Raw genomic sequence first — 21,315 nt, 5'->3', positions numbered from 1 at the left:
ACTAGGTACCAATTACATTGTGGTACCTGAGTGTATTCTTTGTTATCTTGTTTAAGTGGCGGACAGAGATGCATTTTGTTTGCTATTATTTGTAGAATATCTCGCCCAAATTCTCACCCTATTCCAACACTGGTGAATCCATCTGTATGATTGTCCATCTCTCCTTTCCTTTGAAAGACCGAGTTCTATTTTCCTTGTATATTTATCCTCCATCACCCAAATATCTATCCTCTTTGAGGTAGCTTAGTATATGGGATAAAATTCATGTCCTTACCTTTTTGCCTTGCTGAAGTTCGTCAATTAAGGCCTTTTATTTTGTGTTTGAAAGTCAGCTTGGTTTATTGTCTACGTGGGTTTAATTTTAAACACTTTTTCTCTCAGCTTCCAAGCAGGTCAGTTCCCCTTGATTCCTATTACATAAGGAGCCCTGTATACATTTTACTTCCCAACCCCTGAACCCTCTGGTATTATACTAATTTTTACATACCTTGGTAAGTTGAATGAGTTAGATCTGGTTATGTTGGTTGGAACATGCATCAGTCATCACAGAGTGATATGATGTCATTAAATCCAGTATAGCATTAATGTTAATGCATACTGGTTTGTTTACACTCAGAAATCAACCACATCTGTGGACAAAAAGTTTTGTCTCCTTGGAAGGTCTCTTAAAAGTGATGAACACTGCATTTCAACTTACTTGGAACTCAGGAGTCAAGGTTACCTTCATTTGCAGTGCACATAGGTTACATTCGTTTGCAGTGCAAATATTAACATTTTCCTTGTAAAATTGATCACATGTTAATCTTATTTTGCTTACCACCTGCTGGATGAGCATGTATGCACAGAAAGGTATTAAAACACAAAATGCCACAGGAGGCATTAATCATTAGAAATACTGTGCATTGCTACGAATGCAGTCTTTATGCTTAGTTTTTGTTTAAGTGTTTGATGATATTACATCATCATCTGGGCATGGTGAAGTTATTTGTAGTATGAATTTATTTTTTAATTATATACCAATCCCTCTGTGTCAGAGAATTTCACATAAATTTGCAAGAGTTCACTGAGAAGTTTTATAAATTGTGAGTCGGAATTTTGTTGCGACATAGGGATTTGGCATTTTTTTCTATTTTACAGGTTATAAAATCTTTAGCAAGTTTGGGATATGTTGACCAGTTAGTACAAATCAGATTGTGAATAGAGTAATTATTAAAATTAATAATACATTATGTAAATAGATTTTTATCATAGTAGCTGTGTACTGTACATGATAATTATGTGCTGTAGTTGTAAATTTTCAAATGGATGATGGAGTTCAGTTTTGTGTATAGACTAAATAGTAGTTTAACTTGCAATTTGAACACTTCATTGTGATTTAAGCGGAACAAAAAAAACAAAAAAATCCCAAGGGAATAAGAAACAAAGGTATTGTAATGTTAAGTCTTGTGTGGTAATGCTTTCTGTCTGTAAGTCTCATATGGCATCCCTTGTCATTTGTCTTGATGGTGCTAGCTGCTGGATCTAGTTTTCTTGGAATTTAGGCTTTAGTGCCCTGTGCCAAAACCAGAAATAATAATGAGACTGCTTATGCATAAATTCTAAAGGTGGTGGTTGCTGGGTTTTTATAGAGGGCTCAGATTTATAGTTCAACTTACTAATTGATGGTTTTCTAAATATCTAACACGGAATACTAACAACTGAATTATCTTCATTTACAGGGTATGTGAAGATAATAGTATTTATATTTAGAACTGAAATTATTTCAATCAAATTTCTAAAATATTGTAAACTACAGTTCTTTGTAATTATTTTCTTATGGAATAATATTTTACATATTTTTTGTAGATGGAAAAAGTAATTTTCTTTTACATTTTTAGACAGGAGTTACTAGTAACTTGAAAGAAAATTATTTTTAGAGGGCTAAGCCATAATCTTGAGGAAACTCTTAATTTCTGTTTCCTGATATTTTTATCTTTATCATAAGCTTTAGTAATAATCACCATCAACCTAGTGTTCTTGGGATTTATTTAAGGATTTGCAGTAGCTGAGCTTGAAAATAGGGTTTCTGAAGGGAATTTTATTTTTTCTCTTGCAAGAGCTTTTCATGAGAAAGTTTTTCATTAGGGAATTATGTTTGAGCCCCTTCAGGGACATGGTTATTGGAAAATTTAGTCTGTTTAAGGTGTCATTTATCTCCATGTATTCGTTTATTCTAATTGTAAATGAAGAAAGCATTTCTATTTAAACTGATCTTGCATAGAAGATCTCATGTAAATGGCATTTATAATTTCGGGTACTCTTTCATGTAGGCTCATGACGTTTTGTTAAAATTGCAGGGAATCTTACTGTAATTCATCTCCAGTGTTTAGGACCTGACAAAATACCTAAAAAATCTCAGACCATTAATTTATACTCTTTATAATGAAGTAATGTAGAAATTAGAATTTTGATTAAACCAGCTTTCTGAAACTAGATGATATCAAGGCTTTCTAGCACTTGGTACAATGATAAACTCAGTTAAAAATATAATGCATTGCTTAGGATATATCTTCTAAATATCAAGTTACAGTATTCACAAAGATCATTGTAGAGAAGCCAAAATTTTTCTGCAGGCACTTAAATAGGATTATTTCTGCTGTAATCATACAACAGACTGTACAGAACTATGTTCTGTGTCGTAGATGTTTAGATATGTTAGTTCTTTAGGTAGATATCATATCTGTAGGTTTCCTATAAGAATCCTGTTGTATTAGTCATTTTAGACTTGTTTATTTAATGAAAAGGGTAGTGATGTAGTTTAATAAGATCCAAATATTTTTGGTGAAACTTTGGTGAATTAGAATAGGAATCAGTGAGTAAGAGACTATTAGTTCATTTAATATAATTGAACCAAATCTTATTAGGTTTGCTGCCATTCTTCTCATTTTCATTTTCCCATTTAAGAAAAAGTTATCATCCAGTCTGTGGAAGCATTATTCGGAGTATTTTATGTGGGTCAGGAATACAAATCTAGTGCAGATTCTTTTAGTTTGGAGTTGGATTATTAGGAATCCAGTACATATAGATTTAGTTGACATGTTTGTGTACTTTTTTGTTCACAGCAATGAGGCTGATCAGGATCAGAATGAGAAAGCGCAGGATGTCACTGATGATAACAGTGGTAGCTTAGAAGTTCTAGGAAGTTCCATGCAAGTTACAGAAGTTGCAATGGTGAGTTCCCTTACTTGAGGTTATACTCCAGCATAGTTTTATTTAAACAGTATTTGTTCCTACACGATATACAATCCATCCGTCTTGTACATTAGGAATTACTTACAGCGAAGCTGGAAATGGCCATTAAAACTTTTGAACAAGGTGGTTAGGCAGTAACTATGATCCGGTAGGCAGGAGTCCCGCCTGCCTGATTCGGCCGTCATGCTGTGCAGACATGTTTTTGGAGCTCTCTGCCTGATTGTCGTTAAGTTCTTGAGTTCCCCTGTGGCAGGAAGGCTACCCTCATACAGTGTATACTTCGACAGCGACCATGGTGACGGTAATGGCTAAGATCCCCACGTCACTGTCAATACTGTGCCCTGACAAGGTGGACCAACTGCTGTTCGTTCTCTGGCACTCCTGTATGCTGCGCCACTGCTTCCTGTCATACCTGTGGCCACGTCTGCTCCTGCTGCCCTGGCAGTCAGTCACCAGGTCACTTCTGCTGTGCCTCCTGCCCCAGCTGCCTGATTGCCCCTGTCACCGCTACTGACATTCCTGAAGCTCATGCCGGCCGGGCTGCTCCTGTCATACCTCCTGCCTCAGCTGCCCTGGTCATTCCTGTTGCTTCTCCTGGTGTTCCTGTCACCTGGGCCGCTCCCGTTGCGCTTCCTGATTTAACTGCCCTGGCGGTTTATGTTTCCTGACCACCATCCAGTGCAAGATGTAGGAGAAGAGATCGAGGAAAAAGTCCTGTGAGATGTAGTCATCTTCTTCAACTTTATCTTCGACTTCGTCTTCTACTGCCTTCTCCCCTTCTTCTTCTGAGGTTCGTCAGCCGAAGAAGAGGAAGGCTCCCACTCCCTCCCCTAAGAAGTCCCACCAAAGGGCTTTTAAGGGGCTGCCTCCCTTTACAGGAGACAGTGGGATCTATCATCGGCTCTTCCTGGCCTTCAGGCTCGGGAACTGAATCACTTACCCCAGGGTCTTGCATTTCAAAGTCGCGGGCACGCAGACTTCGGTTTGCGTTCCCACTGCCATTCTAGGGGTTCTTCATCTAGACTGGTGCTGTGTCAGGTGCTCGGCTTTGTCGAGTCGCACCGAGTGCTCGAGAATCTGCGGAGTCTCTTGCATCCCGAACCGGTGTCAGAGAGACCTCTCACCGTCCTGGTTCAGGCACATGGTGAGAGAAAGAACCAAGACATGCAAGTGTCTCGGTTCTTCCTGCAGTACTGTTTTGCGTGCTGGATCAGTTCCAAAGCAGTGCTTGGTGAGGTTCCCAGCCTGGCGTCTCGGTCCCAAGGGTTCGAGCGCCTGGAGAGGCAAGAATGTTCCCTTCAGAGGTCCTGTAGGACTTCTGAGGGATTACTTCTCACCTGGGAGGCAGTGCATTCTCTTGTTTGGCTCTTCCCGGCCCTTTGGGTTGGGAACCAATCCGCATTCCCCATTGGGGTCTAATGTCTCTGGGGCCTCGAGTAGGCCATGCCCTCAATTCCAGTTCTTAGAAGTCTGTGTCTAAAACTGATTTTGTGTCTGTCCCTCCTCGGTTTTCTGGAAGCCGAGAGGAGCTTACTCCAGATGATTATTACAAGATTCGGGAGTCTTGTCGAGCACTCAAACTCTTGGCTGAGCACTCGGATTCCTTGGGATCTCGAGCAGAGTCTCCACCACTCCCCAAACCAGCACTAGGGAGTTCGCTGTCTGGTCTGGTTAGGCTTCGACACCTCCTGCCTGCTTCGTTTTGAGTGCTCTGACAGTTCCGAAACTCGTGTCTCAGACCCTTGGGTTTGAGCACTTGGGTTAGCAGACAAGAATCCCCTTTGAACCTTCATCTCGAGGGGCTTTGGCCTCGGAGGAGATTAAAGCATGTCTTGAGGATACGCTAGTTCACAGACGAGCTTTCCCAGCTCAGCTAAGCTCAGTCCTGCTTGCTCGCCCAGCCACCGATCGCATTTTGAGACTGACTCAGCTCACCCCTGCTTGTTCGCCTAGCCAACAATCTCATTTCGAGATTGGCTTGGCTTGCTAAGCTCGGCTTGCTCGCTCGGCTTGCTCAGCTCATGCTGTTCGGTTTGTGCACCCAGTATGCAATCAGCTCAGCTTGCTCGGTTCGGCGAAGTGAATGCTGTCAAGGTTCTCCTTCCTTCAGGAGACTCAGCTCGAGTGAACTTTTGCTCTCTTCAGGTTAGCGCTTTGCTGTGGCATTAGCTCTCTCCTTCCTCCATGCTGCCGATGATCACCCGCAGTCAGCCTCTCCTGCTAGTACTTCTCGCAGGACAGGTAAAAGTGCTTTTCCTCTCTCCTCTTCCCTCAAACCCTTTCGGTTGCTGCCAGGGGATGCGAGTCAGATAGAGAGGACTTCAACGAGTTTTGTTTCTTATCGGAGTTCTGCTACAAGGATCCACATCTCAGCCTTGGTTCTCAGATTGGCTTGCCATACATCCAAGTAGTCAGGGATGGTTTTCTGGGTTCTGGCAAGGTTATCCCTCCAAGGAGAAGAGATTGGGAGTGTCACGCCCCAGGACGACTTGAGGGTCTTCTTTGGGATGCTGACACCCTCGATTTTCTTTTTGCAGAGATCCTCATGCCAATTCGTTAGCACAATGATCTCAGGGAGAGGCCCACGGCGTCCCCTGTGAATACTCTTCATTACTCCTTGCAGGGGTTTTGTAGGGCCTGCCACGGTCCTTGCTTGTTATAAGGGCTTTCTCAACCAGATGAATACATTTTCCGTGGACAAGGAGTTCATTTTGGTCGAGCCACCCAATCAAGTTCCTTTCCCTTCCTCTTCCTTGACAGAAGTGATTCTTCTTGCCTCGGAGGGGTCTTATGCCAACTAGCAGATTGTCCTGGCTCTGGCTCTTCCAGACTCGGATCTCTCGCTGTTTCTCTTTGCTGCGAAGGGTGTTCCCTCTCTCAACAAGAGACAGCGAACCTGGAGGACATCATTATGGTGTCCCTCCAGGTAGTCTCCTGATGAATCTGTGATCCTTCACTTTTTCAAAGCTTTGCCTCCTCGGATGCGATCATTCCTGAAGAGGTCTCTTCCTTTTAGAGACTGTTCCAGTCTGGGGTTGGGTTCGCCTACCTAGCACCAGACATCAAACTGTGGGCAATTCTGATGCTAAGAAGATGGACACTGTCGTGATTCCGATCTCCAGCCTAGCAAGTCCTGAGTCATCACATTCCCTCAGGAATGGACCTTTACTTGGTTCTGCCACCCTCTTTCGCAGAGAGTAGGTAGACACCGCAGTATTCAAGGAACGTGCCAGAGCAACTGCCTTGTCCTCCAGACGATGGCAGGCTAGTCCTTCCTCAGCCCCTAAGAAGTCTCAGGCTCCAAGGGCGCTTGCAGCAAGGGTGCATATGTATGTGTCTTTCAACCCTCTTTCCATCAGGAAGAGGGCAGAGAGAGGAGAGGAAGGGAGAACACTCGGAATGGCGTTCTCTTCCTGCTGGTGCCTTGATGAAGGAATGACTGTCAAGTCATTGGACTATATGACAGCAACATAGCCAAGACCTGACAGTGGATATCCTTTAGGAGAAGTATCTTTTTTTCTTCCGGAACTCAGCCACCTTTCATCAAACTTCCGTTCCGTCTCGTCTCCCGTGTTCCCAACTTTGGGAGCAGCCAGCCTGACTAGAGCTAGTCGTCTTCAGTGTCCTGTCGTCAGTGCAGAAGCTGTCCCCTCAGGGGAAGCTTCGCCTTGGATTCTCTTCATGGAGAGTGAAGATCTGCTTCCAGTTCTTAATCCTTTCCTCTCTCAAAGGATGAGGGAGGAATTAGGCTGGTGCTTGATCGACAGGAACCTCTATGTCTGCATATTCTCTTTGCGACATGCTTCTTTTCTCAGATGCAGTCTTCTTCACTGGGAGTTGCTTCTCTCCGGTTCAGTTGTGAAGACTTAGGTCCACATTCTGCCTAGTGTTTCACCTGAAAGTAGCCCCTATCTCCTCAGTCGAAATTTAGCTACTGATGAGAAGCTTCAATCAGTCTTGCTCTCCCAGGGACCTGAGGTCTCTGGACAGCATGTGATTCTCGTTTAGGGTTCCTGTCTTGTGCTCCGCTCGAGCCCTTGCAAGAGTCGTCAGACAGAGTTCCGACTCTCAAAACCGTCTCTTGTCTCGCTCCAGCATTGGAGAAGAGGATAGACAATCTTCGTGGATCTTCTTTGCTGTGAGCATTCAGGGGATGGGGATCAGTAGTTCAACTACATCTCGGATGTTGTAGCAAACTCCGTACTTGTCGGAACATGTTGCCAGGTTCGAGTTCTTCATGATCCCCTCCCCCTTGGACTTTGTAGTTGATGATCCAGATCAGTCGCTGCTTTGTCCTGTTAGGGTGCTGCGGTACTTTCTGAAGAAGTCTGGACATGTGCAGTGGATGTCGACGACTTTGCCGCTAATACTAACTTGCCCAAGAAAGAAGTGTCCAAGGACACGTCTTTCTTTCTGGCCTCATGAGACGATCAGAAGGGTGTAATCTGCAGCTGACGTTGACGACACCTGTACACTCTGCCTGAGACCTCACGGAGTCAATGGCTTGGTCCATCCCTTGCATTCCGAAAGTTTCTGCCGGTCTGAAAGCAGAGTTGTGATCTCATCAGGCCACATTTGTGTCTTTCTGCCTTCAGGTTTTTGCCCACAAGTCTTTGGAACCTCCTTTCCTTGGTCCTGTGGTGGCTGCTCAACAGCATTTGTTATCTTTCTCAGCTACTATAAGAGGACAGGTAGCATCTCACCTAAGGTGTACAGTTCTGGAAGTGAGAGGGATTACAAGAGTGACTGGCCTCTCCTCCTCCTTCTTACCCTTCCCCCTGCTTTTCTTGCTTCAGGCAGAGAATGGGACTCAAACCGACACTTGCTGGAATTATACTGTACATCGAGCACCTGTTCTGTTTTTCTTTCCTAGAATCATAGAAGCAATTCTGCTCCTTCCTCTAGCAAGGGGAGAAAGGAGACCCTGGCAATAAGATAAACCCTTTTCTGGTTTTTGCCTAGCCTAGTTTCGTATGAGTTACGATTCCTCACTCATACGAAAAGGTCTGGAAGTCTGACAATTGATCTCGCAGTTCCGATACTCCTATCAATATGCCATAGGCATGGTACTCCTCCTCGCTCTTTCAACCAAGAGGAGTAGCCCAGGTGTGGCGAACTCCAGTCAGTTCAGAGACTCGCTCAGATTCCTCCCTCCAACAAGTGAGTCTTCCTAATGTAAAAGACCAACGGTTTGTATATCGTGTAGGAACAAGTCAAAATTTTTAAAAGTAAATTGTATTTTTCCTAACTATATAACCTGAGGTCCTTTAAATTACATTTATGCCCACCTCATGCCACCCATCAGTCTGAAACCTAGGCTGAAAGGCAAATCGGAATGTTTACATCCGGGCAGGATGATAGTTACTGCCTAACCACCTTGTTCAAGAGTTTTAACAGCCATTTCCAGCTTCGCTGTAAGTAATTCCTAATGTAAAGGACCTCAGGTTTGTATAGTTAGGAAAAATACAATTTACTCTAAAAAACTGTGATATTGGTTTTATCATTGTTATTAAGCATATGTATTCAGCCATTATATGATAATTTATTATGTATGTATATAGAGTTGTAATCTTCTTTTCTCTCATTTCACATACAGTTCTGGAATATTACCACTCTTGAATATTAGAAACAATAGGTAGAACAGTACAAAAACTGTAATAGAAAAACATACAGTTGGCTCCATGCCTAGAGAGGAAGTTAAATCCTCCAATTAAGGCTTTGGTTTCTTCTGACCTCACATCTGTCATTGTGATGCCTTCCCCTCAACCCAAAAACATGCGAGTTCTCTGAAGGTGTCTTAGGTCCCACAATGTTTACTCCAGTTTATTTATGACTTGCTTTCTTTGGGAGTCTCCTCTCTGAGTGGACTGCCTCGCCATCTTGGGAAGAGATTTTCTGCCTTTTTGGTTGCCTCTCCTTCTGTCTCTGGTTTTGTCCCACCTCTTTGCCCACCAACTTCATCAGTGCCTGAGCCAGGAAGGTTTAGATTTCTACAGTTGTCTACTCCTTGTTCCAGTGGCTTTGGCCAGTTGACGACTAATTTTAGACCTCAGCCATCTTAACAAGTTTATAGTCTAACACCCTTTCACATATCCATTTACATGTTGTCCAGAGAGTTGCTTTCCTTTGCTGGTGGGGAATATGAGTGAGGTGCCTTTGGAATTACAAGTCACTATTTCACAACGCATTGCTTTACTGTGAGCTGAAAGTCTGCCATGAATGTATTTCTTGGGGTCTGTTTTACAGTATTTAACAATTTGCCATGAAAGGAGAGCTATTGGCTATTTATGATTAACTGGTGAGTGTGTAAAAAATCAAATTTTATGGGTTTAGATTGTATTCACAAATAATTAGTTGTCATCATTTCTTTATTTGCTACAGGAGGCTGGAGGTGGAGAAGAAAGCCTTTCAAGTACAATCAACACAAACAAAATACCTCTTCATAACATGGAGGATACTTCTGAACCAACAAAAATTATCAATGTAACTCATGAAGAAAGTCTGCCCATGGGAGGCCCAACAGGAGATGGTATCGGTATGTCAAAATGTGAGCCCAGTTTATAATGATATTTTACAAATCTGAACATATTTCGCTTATTTTAGGATGCTTTTTGTTTTGCATGTTTGAGGATCCTCTGAAGGAAAGTTCATGAACCTGTATATCAGAAGGAAGTTATTACTGTTACTCTCTGTTGCGTAATTTTTCACCACAAACTCATTAGTTTGTGGTGAACTCATTAGTTCATAAATTTAGCTTGCAATTGTACTTGGTGCCTATTGCATTTAGTGTGTAGTTTTTACTTTATTGATGTTAACTTAAGTGTAAATATAGGTCTCATTCTTGGTACTTTTATATCTTCTGCTTTTGCAACCAATTGCTCCTCATCTTTTTCACCACTATTTCTCAACCATTCCAGTCAAGATAAGAACTTCCCACTGTACTCCTGCCATAAATCTTAACATTCTAGTATCTAGTAAAACACAATCTCTGTTTTCCTTGTCAGTGTCCATGTCTCGGCTACATAGAGTTGTTTAGTGTACCCACTGTAAGTGTTTGCCCTCTTGCTAATGGGACATTTATTTACCGGAAGGGTTTCCATCTCTCTCCATTTTGTCCATGCACTTACTTTCTTTTTTGTTGCTTTCTCACTTCTGCTTCACAATCCAGTGTGTCTCCAGGGTAACAGAAATGCTTTACCACTTTCATTATACATAACAAGTTTGTCATCTCCCCTCTCATTATACAAACAAGTTTGTCATCTCCCCTCTTGGGCATTGGAAATTTCTTACCTCTTGTATATTTGTAATACTGAGCACCTTTGTGACACCATCTGTTACATTTGATATACAGAACAGAGTTCACCCCAAACCTTCACCTCAGCAACCACATGGATCTGGGTCATCATCTTTCTAGCTGCTTCCATTGTTATGATAAAAACAAAGGATTCAGCACTAATCCTTTATGAACACCAGCGGATTCAGCACTAATCCTTTATGGACACCAGCATTTACTTAAATTCTTATGATTGCTGCAAAGCTACAGTCACTGTTGGGTAAGAAATATGTATACAAAAGATTTGGAAGTTTCATAATTATCCCATTGCTTAAGCCTGGAAAATACCTAAGCAAGGCTAATAATTATAGACATCTTTTTAAGTGGCTTATTTATGTAAAAAGTAATTGAACAGGATAAATGCCTAGTTTTAAAATTGTAATCCTATTAGTTAAGGTCTCAAAAGAATAGATCATCAGATTCAGTGACACGTTTGGATCATATACACAGTTATTATCTTCAGTGTTAAAAATGTATCTGGTACTGTGTGGCAATACTCCATTTTGAGTACATTATTACATTATTATATTTGTGGACTCTTGCGAATATTCAGAGTTAAGAATTTTATAAGTGATCGTACTTTCCAGGTATGATTAGATGATGTTTACTTTTATACATGCAAACTAGAAAACAAAGTCCCTCTTGGTAAATACTCTTTGTAACACTGTTTTTCTTGACCATTAATAAATTACAAAAGATTTTCTCACTGGTATCACTTCAGTAATTTACAGTGTGAAGTGTAAAGAGGAATAAGATTAATGGAACATGCTTCAAAAATATTTTAGAAGGTATACAGAAAAAGGCAGAGAAGAGGGTTAAAATACAATAAAAAATTGTTTGTTTTGCCTCTTGCTAGAGAAAATAAAGAACAGGAGCAGTTTATGTTGAGGCAGCTGTGGAAGGAAAACCATGTACAGTATAAAGGAAAAGGTTGTGCTATGTATTTTTAGATCTTTAGGGTGCATTTTAGTAGGGTAGTAAGCATAATAGGTGGCTATTGGGCAAACAGAAGGAACTATAAAGGCTTAGCAAAGCAGCAGTGTTAGAGGACCAAAATACAAGGCCTAGGATGAAGATTATGGCACATATATTAAGAATTTGATGGTATCAGAGTGCTCTATCTTTTATTATAGTAATGGAAGAAGCTACAAAGGTGGACAGAAAGAGAGGCCCGTAGGAGAAACTAAATGCAGATGATTTAACATCAGAACCAAGGAAAGGTTTTAGAAATGTTTAAAAGACTGAAATTAAAAATTTAGAGGAAAGTGGCTACCATTTTGGGTAAAACTAATGAGGAAGCAATCGAGAGAACACTCTTTGGGAAGTAGCCATGTTTTTCAGTGAGAGGGGTGTAGGGGTAAACTCCTCTACTGTATATTGCATTTGTACAACAAAGGACCACCATGCAAATTTTGATCAATATATACGTGTTGTCTTTTTGAGCATATATTTCCAAGATGCCAGTAACTAACTCATAACTTGCATTCTATTGATCCTTTGTCATCAAGCAGGTACAAAATGTACTGTTAGGCTTTTAGGCGGATATTTGGATTGCAGCAAACCCAAAGGATATTTATGACTGGAGCTAAGAAACTATGAAATTAAGATGCTTTTAATAGCAACAGATTAAACTTAACATCAGATATTAGCATTTTTCACATGAAAAAGAATGCCACTGTTATGTCATTTTGTGAGCTTAGTAGTAAATTGAGTGTAGATGATTGCAGATTGTTCTGATGATGTTACTTTTTCTTTATTGTGCCATGTAGTGATGATTTTAAGAGTTATTACATTTTATATTTAAAGGTTGATTACATTATGTTTATTTTATCTTATGTTTTTGACTGGAACATTCGTAAAAGTTTCTTTAGGGGAAGAATTTTAATTTCTTCAGTTTCCCCAGGTGACGACTTTTGTGAACGTAGGAGTAGTAACTCAAGCTTAACGTCAGTGACCTCCAGGGGTTCAATCATGTCCCCTCCAGAGTTTAATGGAGGCCCTGGGGGGAACTCACAAGCAAATTTCTCAAGCAAAATGTCTACCCTGAAAGGGAGACTCAGTGGTGCATTTAATTATTGGACGGGGAGAGAGAAGTCTCCAACGCAAGAAAAACCATGTTAGTATTTTTCATGTGGTGATATTAATGGGGCTGGCCATTCAATGAATGGTGGAACTCAGACACACCTAAACATTAAGGATTTTTTTCACAAGCTTGGAACAGACTGATTCAATTAAATTCCTTATTCCCAAAGAAGTATTTACACTCCAGGGGAAAAATTCAACTTTCCTTGTACAGTACTGTATGTTAAATAATTTTTTCAGTATTTCATTAAAATTTCATTCATGATAGACCTAAACTTGTCAGTTTGACATCATGAGACATTTGTTTTTGTATTGGAAAGTATTGAATAATGTCAGATTTTCAGTGACAAAAATTTAAATAAACATTTGAAATATTTTTTATAAACCAGTGATATTAGGCTTTCACGTTATGGGTTCAGAGGTTCTTGCCAAGGCTATATGTACAGCAGTTAGTGTCAGGAAAGAGGCATTTTTATGATAAGGGTAAAAAATGAAAGGGTAAAGGTGGATTTTTTGGGCTGAAGTGGATGTATATTGTGTCCTGTATTCCTAGTATAAATACTATTGGTATATTGTATTGGCCAGCCTCTTTGAGTGAATTCAAGTGTTTATGCAAAATTAATTCTCTAAATATTGTAGCACTCAGATATATAATTAATTTTCTCTGAAAGTGACATCAGTGTAATGTGGATATGTTTTGAATAGATGAAAGCCTGTTTCTGTTAACTAATTGAAATGTGATTACAGTACTTGTAATGTTTCAGCCTCAACAGCAACGCCAAATCCATCCCCAAGTGAGCCTGGGGATGATGTTCCTGTCTCTCCAACAACAGGAAATTCTTTGAGTGAGGATCCTCTCCAGTCATTGCCTGACACACCTCAAATTCCACTTCAGTCACTACCAGAAAAATTTGCAGCTCTCATGCCATCGGACTGTGGTTTACCTTTAGAAATTTTCACAAAGGTTGGTACAAGAGTGATAGGTCTTCTACTTCACCCATTTTGTATTTGATTGTATTATATTCTTGCCCTCTAAAGTGTTTGGATGTACACAGCATCATTGTTTGTCAAAAATGTATTTTTTTATGGTTTTGGATAGTGCAGTATGTGGTTTTTCATTCATTCATTGGTGCTGAGGTTAGCCAGCAGAGGATATTTTGTTTTAAACATCCCTAAATGTATGTCATTATTCCAGCTGTATCTGATTTTAGAACTTGCTGTTTATGCCAGAGTATAAGTTGACATTTTCATCATGGTAAAAATCTCTCAAGGCCTGGGGTTGAACTTATAACTGAGCATAAATTTGTTGGGTTGGCCTTCACGGGGTTTTTATGTTTTAAATAAATGTTTGTTGTTGTTTGTTCTCTATCAGACTATGGTATTTACTATGCCGGATATATGTTAACTAAAATTTTAAGCATGAAAAACTTCACCAAGAACTGGAGGCAAACTTATTGTAAGCACAAATTCTTTGGTAAATGTTAGTTCCTACTACTATACAGTGACTTTTGCAATGTGTCTTTAATCTTTGTTTTCACAATATACAAATTTACAAATACATGTACTGTATTCTCTTGTCCTTTTTTATAATTTACAGTATAAGGAATAGATGTACAGTTTATCATGGGAATAAAACTGTACATTTTAAATTAAATGAAATAAGAAAAATGAATTTCACACACACACACACACACACACACAGAGAAAGAGTAAAGCAATTCAAAGCTAGGCAAACACTGAAATGTTTACATCCAGTTTCTGTCTTTGGATGGTGTTATCAGTTATTTTTGCATCGAGTCAGTTGTGTAAACACAGTATGCCTACCTACAGGACAGCATAAGGGATTTGGTTTAAGAAAGTCCCTTCTAAGTGTTTTGACATTCATTTAATATTACCATGTGACGAAGTTTTGATATTCTGATGTAAGTAAACTTTGTATGAATGAAACTTATACAGTACTATAGTCAGAATAGCATCATGCTCCCTTGTTGTAGAGGTCAGCTTGTGGTGCAAATGTAGGTCTAACCTGAATTATGCCTGAGAATTTCAGGATTCAAGTTACACACCAAGACAGCTTTATGTCATCATTGATGGTAGACATTGCAGTGCTGGCATATTGTAGTGTTTATAAACCTTAAAAGTGTATAGAGATTTTATGTAGACTTCTTTAAAATCAAGGACTTGTTTGACATTTTTGCTTTCAGGGAAACTTGGTCCATCCTTATCTCTCTCTCCAGTACTTAGATGTCTTGAGTGCACCAACTTCTCGAGCATTTTTAGTGGGAGCATCTAATGCTCTTTTTGTGCACAAGAAACATCTGTATGATGTTCTTGTCCAGGTAAGTATTTTGTTTCACCCATAAATTGAGGTTCTTTATGGTAAGTTGCTCTGCTACTACTTTAACCCTTAATGGATGGGAATCCTCATATGAGTATCTGTAACAGGTTTTGGGTGATGGACAGGAATCCTCATATGAGTAATCATATTTTGCACCATACTGTTTGAATGAAATTAACGGGAAAAGATGTGCATAGCACATCAATGGGACATAAATGCCTTATGGCAACTATTTAGCTTGGCAAGGGCGAGACATCAATCAGTATGCCTTGAGATTTCATAGGGGGATGTGCTGCCTCTCTGCAGCTCCAGGTTATCTTGTTATTTATTTGCTCATAAATATACCCAGGGATTGCTGTTGGTTTTAATTCTTATCTGTTATGATAGCATGTCAGTTATAATTGTAATTTTGCAAAGAAAAGTGCAGAGAAACTTGTGCACCACAAAAAGTTACTGCATCTCCCTATCTCAGTAAATCTCGTAATTTAGTTCTTATCTGTTGTGATATTGTGTGAGCTGTAATTATAATTTTACAAAATAAAATAAAACACATTTTTAGAAAAAACATGAATAACTTGGTAAAATTAATATATTTTTATGAGTGTCTTGTAAAAGAGGCCCCACACAGGGTTGTAAATACTTAAACCATGTGCATTTGCATATCTTCCTCTTTCCATTGATGTGTTTTTTCTTAAATTGGCCATCTTAAAGTTTGCCCAGTTGGGGGGGTGTGCTTGATATATATTTAGCCCGTCCCTTAAGGGTTAAAATGTTTTTCATATATGTAAGATTCAGTACTGTCAGAATCTTGGTGAATTAGAGTAATCTTATACATAGTTGTCTTGAAGCATATATTATTTTATTTCTTCTCTGTTAAGTTTTTCTTAAAAGAATTATGAGTGCAAGGAGGCACTCATTACAGTACAGATTGTAATACAGCGCTAGTCTCTAAAATTTATATTTTGTTTGTCTTTTTTGTACATCAAATTTTTCTTTTATTTTTCCAAAGTGTTAAGTCATTTAGCACACATCTTATATTTAAATGAGAATTTCTTGTTGGAAATAGCTTGATTTTATAGTACCAATATATTTTTGTTACAGTATATGCCCAGTTTTTGTCTAAGCAACCTGGGTTTACAAATCTTGTGTCTGTCAGACAGAAGGTTGTATACTATACAAGCACCAGCAGGCGCTATAGTAAGTATGGGATCCTAGCTCTCTCTTCGTGTGATTGTTTGTTAAGAAGTGAGATATAGGGAAAGGGAGAAGGGCACTTGATATATGATTGATGGGTTTGTAAGAAAAACTTCTTTGTGTTATGAAAATGCAAGAACAAAGTGCCAACATACACTGGTAAGCATTAACAAGGTAACCAGTCTTAGTCAATGGCATTCCACAAAAACTAATACATAAATAAGGCTAATGTAAAGGATACAGATTTCAGAAGGGATAGCAGAATTTAAATTAGCAAATGCAAGGAAGCCAGCAGCTTAAAAGTAAGTAAATTTAGAAATTTGTTCTTTTCTTTCACTTCCCAAGTTGATCAAGAGAAAATAGTGATAACAAAACCCTAACAGCGATACTCTGAAGCAAACAGCCGAGCAAACAGCAAATTCACGAAAAACTTAGCTTGGATTCCATACCTACTCATAGGTCAGGCTGTTGCTTGCGCAGTAGACTGCCACCTTCTGCTTGACAAAAACTAGACTATTGGACCAAAGATATTTGGGACATTTATATGATGCGTATGATTAATTAGTTTGCAATGAAAGAAAATGTAATCTGCAAGATATGTCTGAATATATGATCTTACTAACTGTAAATTGGTTATTTTCTTATCTTTGCCCTTAGTTGGAGGAAGGAAAAATAGAGATTCCAGATCCAGATCTGAAACGTCAGCTTAGCTTATCAACAGAAGATCTTCGGTTTGCGGAGAATATTGTGAGACAGGTAAACTTCAGTTGTTCTCCAGTTTTGTTTTGGAATGATTTTTTTACTTACTTTTTTACAAATATTGTGATGTAGGATAGCAACTTACATTTTTAGAAATATTGTGATGTAGGATAGCAGTTTTTGTATGAGAAAAGAATGTTCAAGGTTACCTGTGGACCACTAACCCCTGGGGTATGGACACTGTGGTGAAGTATAGAGCAATTTAACTTGGTTCAGTTTCATAATTACAAGGCAGTGCATTGGAGCTACCACTCCCACAGAACCCATCAATCAGGAATATATATAAGGAATTTATTTTAACAAGAACATATTACTGTACTATACTTACTATAAAATCATGATTTGTATGCAGTATTTCAGTAGTATCCATTCGGTGGCCTATCAGTGTACAAATAATCGCATTATGGATCACTCAGAGGATGAGGATGAAAGGATAGTAAAGTATATTTTATTAAAATAAGTAACAAAAATTGGTATAGATGAAACAGTATACACTATTCAGATGATAAATCAAATCAGTTAAAAAAAAATAGAGTTGAATGTATTGAATAAGTAAATAGTCACTGAGAGTGCAGCAGATTTTATTAAGGCTGGTGTCATTTTTAAAATAGACTTAGATCAAGCCAGGCAATGGCAAAATTACTAATATTACTTCAGTTTCTGAAATGTAAAAGAATAAATAAATGTTCCAATTCTTGCTGTCAAGTTGTAGTGTTCCAATTCTTTCTGTCAAGTTGTAGTGGATCATGTGATTCTGCGATGAAATGAATAATAGAAATTTTTTAATGAAGTAATATTAAAAATACTGTTTCATACAGATAGTTTTAATCTTAGTGGTACCGTAAAACTGATGAATAATAATAAGGTTTTCTAAAGATGAATTTTCCTGTAGCTAATGGGAGTTCATGGCTGATCTGTTGGTGTGGGCCAGCAGTAAGGCATTTATTAAGGTACTAGATTTATGTTTATGAAACAAAAATAACTGTAGAAACTGTTTAGACTGATAAAACAACTGTATACTATATTTGTGTTACAGGTTGAAGCTGTAAGTGCAACATTGAATAATAAATCTCAAAATGGGTCTTCGCCTAACAATAGTCATCCAGACGTCTTCCTCGAGGGAGTTGGGTGGGTTGGGGGTGAAGAGTGGCTTCGGTATCAATTTAAGGTTTATCTTCTCTCACTTCTTAGATCATCAGTATATCCAGGTAAAGTAATTTACAGTAAATTGAAATAATATCTTCTCTTCCATTACTCAGGAGGCCAATCAACACATTCAGGGCAGGGGGTACTTACGCTCCAAACATGAGACCTACATCTGGTAGAAGTGGAATGAGGGTCTTTCACAAAGGAAGGCAGGAACCAGGAGCAAGGATTACTGTTAACCCTAGGCCATTTTCTCTGGGGTTTGGTGGGTGAAGGAAGGTTGTGGGTTTGCATACTCAAGCAGAAACACACGAGACACACGAAAGCACACAGATCACACAAAAAAAAAGAAGGAAAAACCAGTATCCAAGGGCGTAAGTGGGCACAAAGTGCACAACAACCAGCCTTAATAGAGAGGTCAACAGCACAACCTTCTACAAAGGCAGTCGGAGAAAAACTGACGCGATGCTTCCGAAATGGGGTATGGAAGGTCGACTCTCCTCCCTCACACCACCATCTTGGCCATCTCCCGATGCCACCAACTCCTTGTAACTTTTTTTAACCAGACTCCAGCTGGTGCTAGAGAATTTTCCCTTATGTTAAGACCAAAGGTTTGTTAGTTATGAAAAGTACAAATTTATTTTAAAATTTGTCATTTTCCATGTCCAAGACTCTGATAACTTAACCTGTACCATTCGGTGAACTGTTTGTCTGACCTAGGGTGAAAATTAAAATGCTAATTTTGTACATGCAACTTACCCGTCAGATATATACTTAGCTATAGTCTCCGACGTTCCGACGTTCCCGACAGAAATTCAAATTTCGCGGCACACGCAACAGGTAGGTCAGGTGATCTACCATACCCGGGCCACTGTGGCGGGAATAGAACCATTCCCGTTTTCATCAGATTTTTCTCTGTCGCTGGTTCCGGCATCATCTGTTGTTGGTTCCTTCTGCTTAGACTTTCATTTTTCGCTTGGTGAGGATTATTTTGGACTGACCTTTGGTGACGTGTTGGATCTTTGGCTTGGCATACGCTTTTGTGGACTGATTTTGATTTCAGCTTTGGTATTTTCTGTAAGAATGTCTGATCAGAGTGTTACACCTGTGTTTCGTGTGTGTGTTAGGTCTGATTGTAAGGTGATCACCGAAGCTTCAGTAGATCCTCATACTGTGTGTTCGGGAGTGTAGGGGAATGATTGCCTATTGAGAACACGTGTGTGTTGAATGTGAGATCTCACGATCTGGAATGGAAGGCGTTGAACTCTTTATGTATGCCAAGTTGAAGGATAGAGTTAGGAAGGCTTCTTCTAGAAGTTCAAGTAGGTCTCTTTCTAAGGAGGTAGATTTAGAACCTAACACTCTTCCAGATTCGCCTGTCACTCCAGTTGTTTCAGCTCCTTCACCCTTCGCCGAACCTGTGGATTCGGCGTCGGAGATGGCTGCAATGAAGGCTATCCGATCCAAGATGCAGTTGCAGATGCGTGCTTTGGAGGAAAAGAAAGTGAGAAGTGATAGTGATGTGTAGTGTCCCCAGTGTAGTGGAGGGGGCGTCTGACCGGCTCCGCATCGCTCCTAGGCCTAGACCTCTTCCAAACTCCCAGACCCAGTGGAGGAGGAATGTCGATAGCCTTGCAAGGGGGATGAAGAGCGCTCCCAATGGTCAGCGCTCCCTTCAGCAGCGTCTGTTGACGGCCCAGGCTGCCTTAGATCGCCGTGAGAAAAGGGATCTTGAAGAAGTGTTTCTCGTCTTCTGCTTCTTCTTCTCCCTAAGCGTGGTTGGAGTTCGGCTGAGGAGTCGCGCCCTTTGAAGAGGACTTGAAGGCTCTAAGAGGAGACGCATTGGACTCTAGCCCTGAGCGCTTCCCTGAAGGTTCTCCTGTTGCAAAGAAGAGAACTCGAAGATCTCCCTCCTCTTCTTCTGGTGGTCAGGAGTCCACCAAGCAGATCCTGGTAGGCCTCCAGGCTCAGCTCGCTGCTCTTGCTGGCTCTTTATCAAAGAGCTCCTCGTCGGAAGGATGCCTCTCTTCGATCAAGTCCTCAAGAGACACTCTTCTCCCAGCAAGTCGCCTTCTGTGAAGCGTTCTTCTCCTGTTAAGCGCCCCTCCAGCAGCAGGCGCTCCTCTCCTTCCAGGCTCTCCTCTCCTGGTAGGCGCTCCTCTCCCCTTGCAGGCGCTCCTCTCCCCTTCAGGCGCTCCTCTCCTGGTAGGCGCGCCTCTCCTTGCAGGCGCTCCTCTCCTGTTAGGCGCCTCTCCTGGTAGGCGCTCCTCTCCTTGTAAGCGCTTCTCTCCTCGGCACTCTTCGTCGGCTGATAGCGCCTCTCCACCCAGGCGCCGCGCCCTCGCCGCCGGTCTTCTCCGTTGGAGATGCTCTCCACAGTCAAACGCTTCTGCTCGCTCAGTCTCGTTCTTCTCCTCGTAGAAGTTCCTCTCCAGCCTCCCTCTCTTCTGTTAGGCGCCCCTCTCCAGCAAGGGCTCCTCTTCCGTTCAGCCTCTTCTCCTGTCAGGCGCCAGTCATCTTCCAGGCGCTTCTCTCGGATCGCCGTTCTCCAGTGGACAAGGCTCCTCTCCTTCTAGGCGCTCTTCTTCTGGCAAGTGCCCTTCTACTTCCAGACGTTCTCCTCCTCCTGCTGGCCTGAGGCGTTATCGGAGGACGAATCCCTAAGGATATCACCGTTTCTGATTACAAGAGGTTGACAGCTTTACTGGTTCAGGGAGTATGGAGATTCCCTCAAGCCTGCTTCTCCTCCTTCTCCTGGTTCCATGCTCTCGAGCACCAAGGCCTCGAAATCTTCCTCTTTAGTTAAAATGAGTCCTACGATCTCCATGAAGAAAGTGCTGAAAGGCTTGGAGAGTGGCTCTCTTCAAGAAGGATGCCTGCAAGACTGTCTTCTCCTTGCCTCCCCTCTAGGCTTTCGGGAAGAGCGGGAATGTGGTGCGGATTAAGGAACCGATAGGGTTAGCTCTCCCCTCATCGGCTGGCTCAGACTTTCTCTTCGCTTGTTGATTCTTCCAGAAGACTCTCCATCAATTCGGCCAAGGCTTCTTGGGGACTTTGTGAATTGGATCATTTCCTCAAGGGCCTTTTCCGCTTCTGGAAGTTTTTAACTTCATGGACTGGTCTCTAGGGCCTTTAGCTAAGAGGAGTCTTGAGGAGGGGACTCAGTCAGTATGGAGGACCTCAGCAGTGTGTTGTCTTGCTTGGACAAGGCTGTTAAGGCGGCTCTATGGAG

At 40.8% G+C, this 21,315-nt stretch overlaps 1 protein-coding gene across 5 annotated transcripts in view; it reads left to right on the top strand.

Moving 5' to 3' along the window:
• LOC136834371 (late secretory pathway protein AVL9 homolog) overlaps positions 1-21,315 on the top strand; it is an 82,715-nt gene that overhangs the window by 34,635 nt on the left and 26,765 nt on the right. For 3 of the 5 annotated variants that reach the window (XM_067096916.1, XM_067096913.1, XM_067096915.1), the window contains 7 exons: positions 3,102-3,210; positions 9,613-9,766; positions 12,468-12,680; positions 13,411-13,610; positions 14,851-14,985; positions 16,836-16,934; positions 17,974-18,145. In XM_067096916.1, coding sequence (XP_066953017.1) covers positions 3,102-3,210; positions 9,613-9,766; positions 12,468-12,680; positions 13,411-13,610; positions 14,851-14,985; positions 16,836-16,934; positions 17,974-18,145 — 1,082 coding nt within the window. Of the gene's footprint in view, positions 1-3,101; positions 3,211-9,612; positions 9,779-12,467; positions 12,681-13,410; positions 13,611-14,850; positions 14,986-16,835; positions 16,935-17,973; positions 18,146-21,315 lie in introns of all 5 variants that reach the window. The other 2 variants (XM_067096914.1, XM_067096911.1) reach the window with 1 other exon arrangement.

This window comes from Macrobrachium rosenbergii, chromosome 53, assembly GCF_040412425.1.
Source record: "Macrobrachium rosenbergii isolate ZJJX-2024 chromosome 53, ASM4041242v1, whole genome shotgun sequence".
NCBI classification, from domain to species: Eukaryota; Metazoa; Arthropoda; class Malacostraca; order Decapoda; family Palaemonidae; genus Macrobrachium; species Macrobrachium rosenbergii.
Note: the sequence above shows the minus strand (reverse complement) of the source record. Positions and strands in the feature narration are given on the sequence as shown.